Here is a 16,352-nt window from a genome sequence, read left to right as displayed (position 1 = left end):
GTTCCTGCATGTCATCCACATCTGTTGCGACAAATGCAGTCGTCTGTGTGCAGCAGTTCTCGCATGCAAATTTGCTGTTTTGGTTGAGGGCTTGAGTCTGGCAAGATTGAAGAGTTTGCCTTCCGATCGAGTCCTGATGTAGATTCCTTTACAGGGGCTTCAAAGTTTGGGAGAATAGCAGGGTACAAATAATTTACAGCAGGGTGCAAAATGGTAAAATGTCTGCCAGCGGCAGACATAATGCACGCAAAGCGTGCGGGGGGGGGGTTCAAAAGGGGGGTGCGCCCCCCTTTGGGCATGGAAAATTTTATGAAAAGCACTGAGAAATGGTGGCCTCTGGTAACTTAACAGTGAAAATAAAGGGTAATCAATACTATTTGGAAACTTGAAATATGAAACCATACCTCAGTCATTTTATCAAATTTCAGAAATATTTGCAAACAAACACATAAGTAGTCCGACTGAAATCCACATATGGATGATATAATAATTTTAAGTCTGATGTGCACTTTGACTAAGCTAAGGTGACAAGTTTCTCCAGATTCTCTAATATTATTGAAGAATATGGTGAAATCTTGAATACAGATGAAGAACAAAACAACTTCAATTATAATCAAAATGTTTATTTTTTGGCAGTCAATAAACTGTTACATAAAATGCAGCTACATGTACTTCATCAGCTAACTTCATCGTTATTAAAAAACAGCAGCTAGCAGCACTCATTGACAGTCTCAGCATTTCTATTGAAAATAACTTTTATCCAAATCTCATCAACCTAATCATGTAGGGGCCTACTGAATAGAAATTATATAAATCTAGTTATTTAGTGCGGGTTAGGCACAACAAATATTGTGTGTGTGTGTGTGTATACATACACACACACACACACACACACACACACACACACACACAGAGAGAGAGATATGCAAGTACGAATTTTTCATGGGGTGGGATGGTTTGGAACAGGTCATCTAAAATTGGGATAACATTTACCCGGGACGGGTATTTGAGGTGGGTCGTCTAGCTTAAGCTTGATTAGCGTTGTTATGCACGCAGTTTGTTTTTTCGAGCAGCTGTCAAACGCAGAGTCAACTTTACAATCTGCGATTATAATGTCTTAAGCAAGGCTGAGAAACGGTGGACTAAGACGTATTTATTTTTCTATATCAACACAATGACAGAATAAATTTGCGTTCAAAACGTACTTACCTTTCCCTCTAGACCTTTTTAGCCACGCATCCAGCATGGAGCCGCTTGCAACTCTCTTCGTCGCCATTTGTGAGTCACATGATGGTATGAACCATTCACAGTCCATGGAACACTCTAAGCCAATCAGAGTACGGCTTACATATGGCACAAGGGGCAGTAATGGCTGCACTCATGTCGAGGATGTAAACAAAGTTGACGCGGCAACGGACATGCCATGACATAGTGGATGTAATTTACGTTCACAACTTTTTTTGCCGTCAGAAATGTTTAATATTAAATTTTGTGACTCGACTGACAATAGCCAGCGGCATAACAAGCCACAGACTGCGATTTGCCGCCGGTGACCGGCTACTTTTAAGACCGCAGCCTTTATCTAGGTTAGTGCCCATAGTAGGGTTGGGCGGTATTACGGTAAGAAGGTATCCCGAGGTATCCAAAAGTACCAACGGTATCGGTCTCATTACCGTCATTTTAAAAAAATATATAATATCTAAATAAATATGGAGTACATGAGGTCATAATATAAAATAATAAATTGAAGATCATCCCGAATAACTGTGTGATCGTATTTTCACTAATTCTATCAATTTCCTAAAGAAGTTTTCATCGCGTGCAGGGTTGTTTATGTCGTTACCATGGCAACCCTGCGTGACATTTTGGAGTCTGACAGAAAGCTTCGCAAGAGACTGAGACCGGGGGTGTCATGGCTCAGATGGCTAAGGCACCGTACCATAAATCCGGGGACCCGGGTTCGATTCCGACCCGAGGTTATTTCCCGATCCCGTCACTCTCTCCCCCGCTCATTTCCTGTCTCTCTATACTGTCCTATCTAAAAAAAAAAAAAAAAAAAAAAGAGACTGAGACCGCGGTTGAAAGATGGCAAGTCAAGATAACGAGTTAGTGGCAAAAAAAAAAATACAACATCGGCAGTGTGGTAGTATTTTGGTTTCAAACCAAACGAAAAATCTAATATGTCCCCTAAGGCACACCATAGCCTGGGGTACTCCACTTCCACGAGATCTCTCCAATGAGTTGTGTTTTGAGTAGGTTACATGAGTAACAACAAGGTAAAATAATATAACGTATGACATTTGGGATGTGGGTAATAAACGTTTGAAATGTCCTCTACTGAAGAAACGGAAGAAAACATCGTAGCGTAAACTGTTCGGTTTCTGGTGGGAATTAGCAATGCGCTTGCTATCTTTGTTGGGTGTGTTAAACCATATGGATTTAAGTGGAATAATTGTAAGGAGTTATGTGATCAAGACAACGTTTTAAGCAAGGTAAGGCCATTTGATTATTAATTTCCCCGCCATGGCATGACGTGGGCCCATATGATTTTGCCTTGTGCAGCTATCACGCATTTGAATTAGGTTCGCCTCATTTGCGCTGAAGAATATGGTTTATCGCGCAGTCTAAACGGACTTGGGTGTTGGTTGATTCTTTTTCTTTTTTTTATTTCCCATGCTTGAAAGGGTATGATCCTGCTCATCGTGTACTTTTTTTTTTTGATGGAGTAGGTGAAATAGTGCTGCAAATGGCGTTTCAACGCAGACGTGTAAACGACAGTTGAATGCTATTTTCAAGATGAAGGAAGAGTTGTGTGATGCTTTGAAATATCTCAATCCATTCATCAATGCACAAAATTCGCTTTGCTGCTTAATCCATACCACAATGCACACAATTCGCTATGCTGCTTTTAAATAGTACATTTGAGGCATAGGCGCACGTTACATAGTAGGCCGAAACAAAATATTATTTTTTTTCTCGGTAATACCGTATACCCCGGGAAAACACAGACGGTTTAAAGGTATCAAAATTTGGATACCGCCCAACCCTAGCCCATAGTCTCTAGAACTGCTGTAAGGTAGAGTATAAATGTTGGAGCAAGAACACATCCCTGTTTGACAACATGATTGACAGGAAAAGCTTCACTAATGTCTCCTCTGATCAAAACCTTCCCAGACATGTTCTCATGAAAGAGCTTAATAAGCTGTATCAGTCTTTCCAGGTATCTATACACTTCTAGTATCTTCCAAAGCGTCTCTGTCAATGGTGTCAAAGGCCTTTTGAGAAGTCAACAAAAACCACGTACAGAGGTTGACATTGCTCGATGCCTTTCTCTTGGAATTGTCTCAGGGTAAAGCTCTACCTCAGATATGATCTGCTAGCCCTGAAACTGTACTGACTTTCTAGAAGTACATCATCTGAGATTTTTTAATTTGGTTTAGAACTATCTTGGCCAGAATCTTGCCTGCAGTGGAAAGCAGAGATATGGAAACCACCATGGCATATTTGCTCCTTTCTTTTTGTACATGGTCACAATTAGTGTATCTTTTGAAGTCTTGGGGAAGACACCTGTTCTCCCAACATGCATTGTAAAGTTTTAAGCATGCAGCTGTTAGGCTTGGGCCGCCTCGCTTCAACATGTCAGCTGGGATGCTGTCTTGGCCAGGTGCTTTGCTACATCTAGTATCCTTGAGTACTTTCTCAAGCTCATCTGATGTGATGGGTGTACACACATCTTTTGTTGGTCTCCTCTCAAGCCAGCGACATGCCTCAGGATTGACTGACCCTTGCTGTTTTGGAGATTGGAGAAATGCTCCTTCTACCTTCTTATGATGTCTTCCAGATTTGTGTGGAGTATACTTCCTTCAGCACTTTTCACTGATGCCACTACGTTGCTTCTTGGTCCATAGAGAGTCTTCAGTCTGGCAAATAATCCATGGTAGTCCTTCCTGTCTGCCAGTTCCTGTAGTTCCTCAGCTTTCTTGCACCACCATCTGTCTTTCATGGCTTTTGATTTCTCATTGCACTTTCGCTTAAATATCTTTGAAAGCTTTCATGCTTCTATTTGGAGTTCTCGCTTAGATGTAGGTTGTAAACTTTGTTTTTCTTCTAACAAAGATTGGATAGAATCAGCCTGTTCTTGAAACCAGTCTGGTGTACTTTTCTTCTACTGTCCATCACTTGCAGTTGTGTACACTATCTTTCAGCTGTTGCCACATGTCTCAACATTTTCTGTGGCTTCTTGATCAGGGGTGTTTTACCTGTAGAGCAGTTATAATAGCTTGTAATAGTAGTAATGTAGTTTGTGCTGTGTCTCATCATTCTTCAACTTGTCTGTCTAGTTTCTTATTTGTTGTGGAGGCTGCTCTCTTGCATCTAGCAAATAAGTCTGAGTCTCAGCTTTGATTGGACCATATAGTGGTCTGTTGAGCATTCAGCTCTTCGCATTACCTTTGCTGACAGAATCTCTTTCATGTTGGATCTGCGAGTCACGACATAATCAAGGAGATGGAAGTGTATGTGTACCCACAGATCTTGGGTGGCACCAGGTGAAATAATTTTTCTGGTTGGTGAAATTGATGCAATTAGTGATTCATAGTTCACGTTGAGTACAAAAGTTGAGCACGAGTTCATAATTTGCGTCCCTATTTCCCAATTGTACCTTCGTATGTTACATGATCATTCCCTACTCTTGCACTGAAATCTCCCAGGAGCAAAAGCTTCTCTACTTAAGGTACCCTGTTTACCACATCATCTAATTCATGATTGAAGGCTTCTTTTTCTTCATCAGGATAAGTCATGGTAGGTGCATACACATTGATCAGATTTAGGTAACGATCATTCCCTGTGGGTACACACAAACTTATGATTTGCTTAGATATTCCCACTGGTATTGATGGCAGTTTACCAGTTATTCAAAATGGCAAAAGCAATGCCTGCGGGGGGGGGGGGGGTCCTTCTGTCCATATTCCCACTCCAGAAGGTGTATTCACTCTCTTGCACTTGTCTTTGGCCTTCAAGTCTTGTCTCTTGGAGTGCAGCAATGTTGATTTTTGTAGTGATCTAGTTCCTTCACGATCAGAGCTGTTCTATGCTCGGGTCTCTTATCATTGTCCAACATGGTGTGGACATTCCAAGTCCTAACTACCAATTTCATATTCTTCATCTTTCTTCCGCTATTATGGAGACCTGCAGTGAGCCAGCCAGGTAAGGGACTGGGTAAGCTTTCTTTATCCCACCTCTTCTTGGGGCTTCCCTTTCCAGGACAGGCAGTGCTCTCCCTAAATAGGGTTGCCTGGATGCCTGCAATGCTGCCTCAGCCTGCTGTTGCCCAGAGCTTCAGCTAGGCTGCAACCATCAAATGCGAGCTGCCTGTGTGTAAAGTTCCTGCTAGCAACTTCCAGCTTCTCAGACCTGCTGCCATCACATTTACTCCATCGCCACGGACTTCCTTTCCTAATGAAGCACCTTGCACAGTGAGGTAAGAAAAACAATGTCGTACCCTCATTGTGCGGTCTCTCTGGACCTCCAGACCTGATGTCAAGTGGTGCACAAAAAAATGCCACAAATGGGTATGGAAGCTGCCCCGCAGTGACACCTGACTTGCTGAGTGATGCCATCTGTTGGCCATTTGAGTGGCTCTTCCTCATGCCATCTGGTGGTGTGCCGTTGACCCTGTTGAGTTCATCTGCAACATTGCACCAAAAGGCGCCCTGCTGCCAGCGCCTCATTGGTGATGCACTATTTAACCCATGGCTGGAACCCAGGCAGGTGCTACCACTCTGGGTCAGAGTGGGCCTGGGAGCATTGATTTAAGGGGTAACCCCACTTTCCCCAATATCTGTATGTCCTATGGGTCCATAAACTGTATGAAAATTGGAGTATGATTGTCCCAGAATGATTGGATCTGTTGTGTTCATTTAGATTTACAGCATATGATGAAGTGCTGGAGCCACAGTGGCATACTAATATACGGAGTCGAGTGCCACAGTTTACATGTCCATAGGATAAACTGAAGAAGACAAACGCATCTTAATTTATAGCAAAAAGACCTGGAGAGTGTGGGATTTCAGATGTTTTGTCGTTGTAACAAGGGTAGTCGGTATTAAGTTAATGTGTGGGGGGCCCAAAATATGATTCTAAAGGTTTGTATTTTCTTTTTTGAATGTGGAAATATTTTTGAACAAATGTATGCATATTTTATAACCACTTCCATATGCTTTGAAAAGCTTTTTAGCTCATCTAGGCCTTCACATTCTCACGTGTTGTTGCTAAAACCAGGCCTGGAGACATGTAATTTATGCCTTGTTTTGGATTGTTGGCTAATGGGATACTCCCACAATTATGCTCGAGATGCAACTGAATACATTATTTGGAATGAACCGATAATGTGTTCTAGAAGTATACAGATGCATACAGGAGACATGCTATTTTGTGAGCAAGAAAGCTGTCACATATAAAGGTTATGGAACAAATAGACATGTTCATGACCATGAACATGTGGCATTCCTTAGTAACTGCCTGGTCAGGATCACCGTGGTTTAAAATAAGCTAGTTTATTTATATTTTGGGAAATTGAGCCAACTAAATTGATTAGAAAGTATTACAGACAGACTTGAGAGATTGAAAACAGTCCTGTGCACATCTTCACTTGGAATGCATTAACTCAAGTGATGAGGTTAAAGAACTATTTAGAGCCAGAATTCACAGACCATGCTAGACAGTACTGGTATTTCTATCTCCTAGAGTGCTTGTGCGCTCTCTCTCTCTCTCTCTCTCTCTCTCTCTCTCTCTCTCTCTCTCTCTGGGTTTAAATCCAAATACAGTTATGAATATTAGGAGCAAACACAGTATCATTGCATTACAACCCCAATTTACACTTTTTTAAATTAGCCGCCCCCCCCCCCCCCCCCCCCCCCACACACACACACACACGTTTCAGATTTTTCACTTGACTCCCAGTTATGTTATCAGTGTTTGTATGTGGTATCATTGTGATTTGTTTACTGCTTCAGGAGGCTGTGAAGAAAGATGAGGATCTACTGACATTTCCCAGCCAACTGAGTCATGTCAGTACAGCATCAAGGTAAGTTATTTAAGCAACCTACAAACCACTTACAAATTCTTGCGGGTGTATTATTCACATTTATGGTAGTGCCAAGGTAATGTGACAAAAATGTTACAATAAAATTAAAATGTGACTCATTTTGTGCTAGGCTGTCAGAAGAGACTGTGCTAGAGGATCTGTCCCGCTTACGCAGTAAAATAGACACACTGCAAATCAGTGTGCAGACAGATTCGGAGATTGAACAGCAAATGAGACCCTTCCTTGAGGTAACATTTTTGGAACAGTTTTGTTTTTATTGCTGTGATTTCAATATGATATTACAGAGACTCAGATTGTTTTGCAGGTCAAGGGGCCCACAGGGCCCCTCCTGGGAAAAAACAGGGGCCCATTTCTACAATGGGGGGCCCAGTGATTATCCTTCAGTTGAAGCGAACCTAGTGAGTGAAGCGAGCCCAATGAACAGCTGGGGCAGCCCAGGGGCTGGTTTTTTTTTTTGTTTGTTTGTTTGTTTGTTTTTCCCTCAATTCTGTTTTTTTGTTTTGTTTTTTTTTTGGTATTAGAAGCCATATGAAGCAATGCAGATGACAAAAATCAGTGCTTCAACCAAATATATTGAGATATTGTTTAATCAGTGGCAATATTTTGGAATTCAATCACAGGCCACTATATATCACATCTATATTATCTCCTCCTTGTAAATTAATTTTATTAACTTTTTTTCAGTTTGGTGTAGGTCTATAGTAGTAGTAGTAGTAGTCACCAGTGGTAGTGGTAGTAGTGGTGGTTGCTGTTGTAGTAGTTGATGTTGCAGTAGTTGTTGAAAATCTAGTATGACTAATTACCTTGGGTATCAGTTTTTTCAGGTGAATGTACTCTTTCTGCCGAAGAATGACAAAATAGATGCATTTTTCTTTTTTTTCTTATCCATGTTTTCTTGTCTTTTTCGAATATTCGTACATAGACCGTAAGACGCCACCTAGCGAAAGACTTGGATCAGGTTTTACTTGCTTGGGACACTACAAATGGGGCGGCGTAAATACATGAACGGGTCTGACGTATATTCAGTATGGCGGCGGTCAAAACAAATTCATCCGATGCTGAAATCTGTTGAATATCCAGATAATTATGTTGGAAGTTGCATGTTTGTGCAAGATTTTCGATATTGAGACCATGAAGTCAAGTAATACCAGTCCCCCCAGGATTCCGCGGGCCTTTTTTGTGATTGTTGCGGGCTAAAATGTCTTGTTTGCGGGGTTTTTTTCCAAAAAGTTGCGATGAAAGTTGTGGTGTTTTTTAGGTTTTTGTTGCGATTACATTGTGGGAGGAAGTGAAAGTTGCGAGAAATTGTTGCGATTTTCTCTTTCTGTGATTAAAATTGAGTGATATGTTAAATATTAAGTTATTACTGAAAAACTATTGATTAAAAAAACCAGACTCTGAGAAATGGTCCTATAAACAACTTTACCAATATAAAAGATTACCAGGACTACAAAAATGCAGAAAAATAGGCTTTACTTATCCAAATGCACCTGTTGGTTCAAAAGTTAAAGTGCAGAGAACCTCACAGCACAACATGAAGTTACCTTAAAATATAATATAAATGCCTCAGCTTTCATGTAAGAAAAAAAAACTATTAATACTAGTACTGTGTGCAGGCAGTCTCTCCTGAAGACTAAATTAAACAGTAATTATAAACTAATAAAATAAATGGCTCAGGCTTCATAGAAGAAAAAAACAATTTGAACAGAATCTCACAGTATGATGTTGAAGCTGCCTAAACAATGGAAAATAAAATACCATTTTGGCAAAAATGTTGGCATCCATTAATTTCTTGTATTAAGTAAAAAAAAAAAGTAAAGTGCACACAGTCCTTCACTGTAAACATAACACACTTTCAGTAACAGAATTTAAGCCTACATAAACACTGACTCGCACATGCTGCTTCTCTTGAACGTATACACGGAAGTAAGCAGTGTTGCCAGATACTGCTGACGTTTTCCAGCCCAAAATATGTTCAAAACCCGCCAAAATGCACTTGAAACCCCCCAACTCGGCGGGAAACCGCCCAATCTGGCAACACTGGAAGTGAGGCGGAAGGTAGTTTGTCGACATCACCTTAAGACGACGCCAACGATTGGTCAAATTTGCGGGAAAGTTGCGGTGATTGGATATAATTGCAACACCGCCCTGAATTCGCGGGGATTGGTTGAATTTGCGTTGAAGTTGCAAATCGCAACATCGCGAAATCCTGGAGGGTCTGTAATATGCCACGAAACGTTCCGAATAGGGTATAAAATGCTTGCGTCCATATTAGCCCCTGCCCCTCTCGACAATGCGTTCATTATTCGAAATAGGGCGTCTTAGACGCGGGCGCGCCAACAATCTGAGTCTCTGGTATTAATGTTATGCTTCATGTATATTTGTGTAGTTGTATCCAGGTTGTCACTTGCGTCTATTTTCTTTTCTCCAGGCTGCGAAAGTGAGGCTAATGGAAGCTGAGGAGGAGGTGGACAGCTTGCGTAAGACCAGCCAGGCCTTGGTGGAATTCTTTTGTGAAGATGAAAGCTCCTTCAAGCTGGAGGAGGCCTGTCGTATTTTTCACTGCTTCTGTCATCGTTTCCAAAGAGCTGTGCGGGTAAGTGCACCAGCTGAGCCAGAGGTTCTTAACACATACTTAATGTCTTAATTAAATATTTTTCAAATGAATCTCTATCCACTGCTTTTGTGGCATTTAAGGGATTACCACAAACATTTTTCTTTGAATAGGCAGATCAGGTGAAAATTCAATCCAAATTATTTGGAACTACTCTGTGAATTCAGATTTGAATGCAGAACAACATACTTTTTACAGAGTTAAAATGTTTATCCGTTCTTGAGATATTAAAAATCAAAGATTGGAAAAAAAAAGCCTTCATTTTTAGAAAACTGTCCATGTTTTAGGATAACATGTTCCAAAATGGGCCTCATTTAACAAATGAGATCAAATGTGTTTTTTGGGTTTGTTCTCCCCCCGCCCCCCCCCCAATAACTTTTTTCCAAGATATTTACATGGAAATTGGCAGGCACATAGATGGTTGTATACTGAACAGAAAGTTTGAAAAATGAGTAAAAACTAATTGGTATATAATTAGCATTAATAATGCTAATTAGGTTAAAAAAACCATTAAATCGTACACGCAATTAAAAAAAAAAGTAATAAAGGATTATTTCTAATATCCTCTTTGCGCTCTGTAGGCCTTTTGTATTTCTCAAAAGTAGGGCCTACTAATATTTATATTAAAGAATATAAATGATATTCACAGCTTAAGGCTAACCTTAAAAAAAAAAAAACTCTGCGATCCACATCCAATAAACAATTCCAATTAATTGAATTGAAATTGATACTTGTGTTTCTGACTTCCAGTTTTTTTTAAATATCATTCCAACCATTAAAATTTCAATATTTTTTCATCTAAACTAGTGTTATATTCTGAAGTAGTTATTTATTTACAGGAATCAGTTTTATTTGAAAAAAATAAGGAGGTAAAGCTATGAAAACTCACTTCAAAGTCTCCTGTGAATCATAACATCAAAACTAGCTGATGGAAAATTTTTGCTGAATGCTTAATCAGAAACTGTGAGAACTCGAACATCCCTATAAAAATTGATATATTCACGAGTAATCCAGTTGGAAACCGATCAGGCGAGAGAGAGCCTGACTACTTTCCCGTGACTCAAAAAGCACCGGCAGTTTCCCGATGTCACGCAAGCAGAGTTTTTACTCCTGTTGTACTAACTTCAACCTGCGGTTACTCCCAAATAGAGCCCTGCACTCCCGCGGGAGTCCTGCGGGACCCGACGCAAAGTAGTGCGGCGTGGGACAAATTTTGAAAGCTCATTGCGGGTGGGAGGGGGAGTGCACAATGCGGGCGGGAGAGGTGATAAGCTGCAGTCCCGCTAACTAAAAACGTGTTTAAAATAAAATTTATAAATTATTAATTTATGTCTATCGTATATAATTTGTGCTGGATATTTTATTTGGCATTAATAAAAACATTTTAAGATGCCTAAATTTGCGGATGTGGTCTAATCTTGCGTACGTTTCCGATTCCTTTCCGTTCTTCCGTGTTTGAGATCTCTGATCATGGCAGAAGAGCAGAGCTCCTCTAGTGAAGCTCACAGTGCTTCAGAAGTAAGTGCTGCTTTAAAAAGAGGTACATTTACCGTTAAAAAGTCAAGAGTATTAGTCCTAAGTATTAAAAAGTATTAGCTATTATTAAAAAGGACTGTGTATCGCACAGATTGTTCAATTTAAAGCTAGAAATAGACAGTGTATAATCTGAGGAGCTGGTTGTGGTTGCGCAGCACTTCATATGAGAGGAGAATGAAATCGCAGTTGGAATCATAACGCCACAGACTCGGAAGTGGGAGTGCGAGTGCGCAAAGCGAGAGCTGTTAATCAAAGCGAGAGCTGTCAATCATGAGCGCATGCAACGCTCAACTTGGAATGTGTCAGCAGAATGTCAGAGTCTAAACAATAAACTTACAATAAATGAAGGATCGGTCAGTGGAGAGCTCAGCTAAGCTCAGCATGTTTAATTCCCCAAGCCAATGACAAGAACTTTCGTGAGAAATAACGCGAACGTCTGCATCATGCGGGATTTGCGGGTGGGAGCGGGACTGAAAATCATAATTCTTTGCGGGAGTGGGACTGCACAATGCGGGTGGGAGCGGGACTGAAAATTCTGTCCTGCGCAGACCTCTACTCCCAAAGTACTGAACAGATCTTAATGAGAAATTTCTTTGGAAAGTAGAAATTATAAGCTTTTTAATGATGGTATTAACAATAGAAAATATTCAAGAGTTAAGTCATGACAGACTTGGAAACTTAGATGAGCGTCTGCATGCACAGTTTTCACTGCACAGCCAGTGAGTGTCCGATATGCCTACTGTAGAAGCAGAAAATCAAGGAGTTGCTTGACTGTATGCAGCCACAATTAGTCAATTTTGTCAGTAAACGTTTAAAATATGCATTGGCGTAGAACAATTACATTCCATACTAATGCTTTGTTTATGCTTCGTTAGAGCTGCTTCTAAGGAGAAGCATCTATGGTGAACTTTGTAAAGCCTTGTGTTTTGTCATCTTTCAGAACAGGATGACAATATTAGTTGTCATCAGACACACATGTGAAAGGGCATTATTGCTTCCATTTGAGTAAAATTCCAGCACTTTGACAAAATGAGAATATTATGGTTTTTGCTGTGGCATGATTTGAATAGGATTATGCATAATTGCATTGTCTAATGGTTAACACTTACTTGCAAGCATGAATTGAGGCTTTTGAATTTTCTCAGAGCTTCTTTTATGTAATTGACAATACATTTGAATGATTTTATTTTAATAATTGTTTTGTTTGCTATTTTCATGCATCAGTTCAAAACCATGTCAGATATGTAGAAATTAGCATTTGTCTTCACTCCTTGGTTGTTAAAATAGTGTTTTCAAAAAATTTTATATTTGAGATGTAAAGATCTCAAACTACATAATCTAGGCAAATGAAACTGAACGGTGTAATGTTGAGCAATATAAGATTTATTCCTCAATTTGAATGAGAAATTCAAAGGTATGTGGATTCCATGAACGATTTCACAAATTATCAATATGTGCGCCGCCTAAGACACAGACACGCACAAACAGCCTTCCTCTTTTTGTGCCATGTCCAAATCTGCATTGCAGTTGGTGCATTTTTAGAGAATTCTCTCAAATGCACGTTGGAGAGTCTTGTTAGACTGTATTCGAGCGTACTCTAATGGCCCTTTTCCACTACCCTTTTTCAGCTCACTTCAGCTCGACACGGCTCGCGTTTCGACTACCAAAAAACAGCACGACTCAGCTCGCTTCAGCCCTGCTTAGCCCCTAAAACTCGCACCGTTTTGGAGTAGGGCTGAAGCGAGCCAAACCGAGCCGAGTGAGGCTGGGGGCGTGAGCAGACACTCCCCTGTGCACTGATTGGTGAGGAGGAGTGTCCTCACATGCCCACACACGCCCCGCAAGCACGCTGGGATCTGTAAACCCGGAAGAAGAATAATTACGAATTACGAGAATTTCTGAAGCCTTATGCGCCTCGCCTCATCTATACGCTCTTGCCAGTATCTGTTGGCGTTGTCGGTGACAACAAGCCACAGAACCAAGACCAGCAACACTAACAACTCCATGTCCATGTTTATTGTTTACTATTCGGGTCGTGAGACTACCGCTTAAAAGCTCACTGATGTCACTGTTTGCGCTGCTTAACGACATCACGTGACGTCCACCCACTTTCGCTAACTCCACCCAAAGTGTCCACCCACTTCCAGCCAGCACGGTTCAGCGCGGTTGTAGTCGAAATGCAACTCCAACAGCCCCGCTCAGCTCGACTCAGCACGGCATGGCTCAGCCCGACTCAGCCGCGTTTGTAGTGGAAAAGCGGCATAACACACACACACACACACACACACACACACACCCCACCCCAGTGAATGGCATTTCTATACCTGAAAAGATAAAAACAAACATAAAATTTTGACCTGTTTCCACACAAGCTGTTAAAATTTGAGGTCAATTGAACAAGAATTGGCAAAGTTATTAGATAGAATTTCACAATCAAATTTTTTGAAACACCCTGTAGTTTTGGTATTTACAATCCACTTTATCAGTTTTGTGCTTCTGTTTCAGAGACGGACTTTTACAAAAAGTTCTGTCACACTCCATATTCAAAACCTGTTTGGAGGGAAGCATAAATTATGCTTTAAGGTCTTAGGATGATTTCGACCTGAAATGTGTACTCTAGCATTGGCTTTATTCAGCATTGAATGTGGTACTTTAGCTATCCATGCATTTGCCATCAGACCAACTCAATTATATTATGACAAAAGGGATTTAGTATTTCACTTATAAACCCTGCTGACTGAAGAGTTCATGAAATTGTATAGATATGGTTAACACGGGTTGATGGAATTCAACAACTGTTTCTACGCTTCTGTTGTAGGGGAGTTTTGTTTGCACTGGTTTTTCCTCTACAGAAAAACGTGAATTCTTGTTTGTGAAAATTGCATATGCTTTACAGATGCAGTGGATAATGACTCGTCTTTAGATCTTGAGTCTTAACACCTCTAAGTGCTGGAATCAATAATGGGTCATTCCATGTCAACTCAACCGGAGCCTCCCACCTCAAATTTTTTGATTTTGCTTAAACTTTGCACGCTGCAAGTAGTATGCCTTGGTAGTACTAAGACCAAGTATTTAAGCTTAATTATTGCTAACTGTTGAGATTCAGCCTTGTTTTTGAAGTAGGGGTCACTTTTTTCCTTCTTGAATGCTTCAATTCTGGAGCAACTTTGTGCATCTAGAAAAAGTACTTGCAGAAGTGTTAGGTCTATGACATGGATTTTATTATCAGAAAAGTTGGTCCTATCCTGATTTTAACCATCAGTGTCTACGTATTTTGTCCAGTTTAGCCCTCAGGTGGTATAGAAAAAGCAAAAATCGCCTAAACGAAAATTTGCTAGTGTATTTTTACAATTTTGATTTCATTACTCTTAGCTTGGTGATGATAGAGACCTAAAATTTTTAATGTACACTGCCCATAAACAACTTAAGCATATTAAATAAGTTTGAGGCCCCAGTGGCTATATTCACTGACTTATTAACCCCTGAAGTTGGACACAGAATGAAAAGTGCTATTTTTGTCATAATTGGATACATGCATACTTTTCTCAAAAGGGACACGTTATAGCAATTTCAGGGGTTTCTTTGTGCTTGAAAATACTGTATGTGCCTTGGTGGTAATGTGAAAAAATGGAAGATGCAATACTCACTCTCTCTTTTTTGAAGTTACAACAAGACAATTGGGCCTGGGGTCTGACATTAACCAACTGCTAGAAATCCTCTGAAAAAGGAAACACTATTGTTTTGTTAACACAATGTTTGTTTATTAACTAACAGTTTAGCCATACTTCAAGTCGGACATATCTAGCTATCAAAGATGAATTCAGTACAAGCCAGATCATTGATCAACATGTATTAATTATCACTGCAAAATATGATACTTTCCAAAAAACTCTAGGTAATGTTCAAAACAAGTCGCATTTTATATATTATTAATGCCAATCTATACACTGGTAGTGTTTCTAAGAGTTCATCCATGCACACTTGTGAACAACTTAAAACTGTCTCTGATTTTGTCAATGTCCATCTGTTGGAACTTGTACTGTCTGCCTGTAGTTGTACTGGGAAATGGCAGCGAGCATAGCACATGGCCCACAGGAATCCAGCACTCGTCCTTCTGCCTGGGCCATTTGTACATGCAAGGATTGTGTTTGCCTCATGAAAGTGATGAGGAGATCATCCTTGTCTCTGTCTACCTCTAGCACACTTCCTATATACCAGATCTGGTCATAGATGGCTGCCACATACGCACCAGGCTTGTATTCTTGGATATCATGATGTGCAGTAGAATGTGCTAGAGTCCCACTTGTCATGGAAATATCTGCAGAGATCCTGTACATTCTCAGGTTAGGCCCATCAGGTATGATGGCTTCTAATGCCAGGCACCTTCTGTGCTTCTTTGTACCGTTCTTCTTGGGCCTGTGATGCTTCTGCCACGTCTTCCTAAAGGCCCGGTCCCACTGGCCAATGGACACAAAACGTATGCAAAAAGGACAGCGGACGAGCAAAATTTCGGGGGTGGCTCTATCCGTTTTCATCCGCTCCAGAAATGGACAAAATTGGCGAAAATTTGCGAAAACAGAACGGAAAAGAACGGATGTGGGTAGTATATAGCGGGGATGTTAAACGCATGTTCATAGGAAGCCTAGCGGATGGAAGTGGATGACAGCTCCGAAGGGGTTACCGGTGATAACTGAGAAGCGGACGCATAGCAGAAAGAGCGGATGCATAGCGGATTAAGGGGATGCATCACGTACGCCTAACGGAAACAAAGGGCATGTTGCGCGGATGTATATCGGATGCAGACCGATTTGTCCGCTAGTTGTCCTTCTACATACTCTAGACATACTCCAGACATCCTCAATATACGAGATACATCCCAGATATAAACGCTTTGTCCGTTTTGAATACTTTATATACGAGATGCATACGCTTATATCCTTTCTATTTCCGTGCTACTAACGATGAATAGACGTTTCATGTACCTTATCTTTCCTCCCTCTTTCCGTTTTCAGCTGCAGCGGATGTGAGTTGCGAGGATGCCCAGAGGATGCAGAGAGGATACAGCAGATGTTTAACGGATGATAACGGACATAGAAC

At 40.7% G+C, this 16,352-nt stretch overlaps 1 protein-coding gene across 1 annotated transcript in view; it reads left to right on the top strand.

Moving 5' to 3' along the window:
* The window catches only part of fhdc2 (FH2 domain containing 2), a 38,666-nt gene that overhangs the window by 15,854 nt on the left and 6,460 nt on the right, over positions 1-16,352 (top strand). The window contains exons 9-11 of the mRNA XM_060927468.1: positions 7,014-7,084; positions 7,215-7,332; positions 9,537-9,701. Of these exons, the coding sequence (XP_060783451.1) occupies positions 7,014-7,084; positions 7,215-7,332; positions 9,537-9,701 (354 nt within the window). The remainder of the gene's footprint in view (positions 1-7,013; positions 7,085-7,214; positions 7,333-9,536; positions 9,702-16,352) is intronic.

This window comes from Neoarius graeffei, chromosome 8, assembly GCF_027579695.1.
Source record: "Neoarius graeffei isolate fNeoGra1 chromosome 8, fNeoGra1.pri, whole genome shotgun sequence".
In the NCBI taxonomy this organism is placed as follows: Eukaryota; Metazoa; Chordata; class Actinopteri; order Siluriformes; family Ariidae; genus Neoarius; species Neoarius graeffei.
Note: the sequence above shows the minus strand (reverse complement) of the source record. Positions and strands in the feature narration are given on the sequence as shown.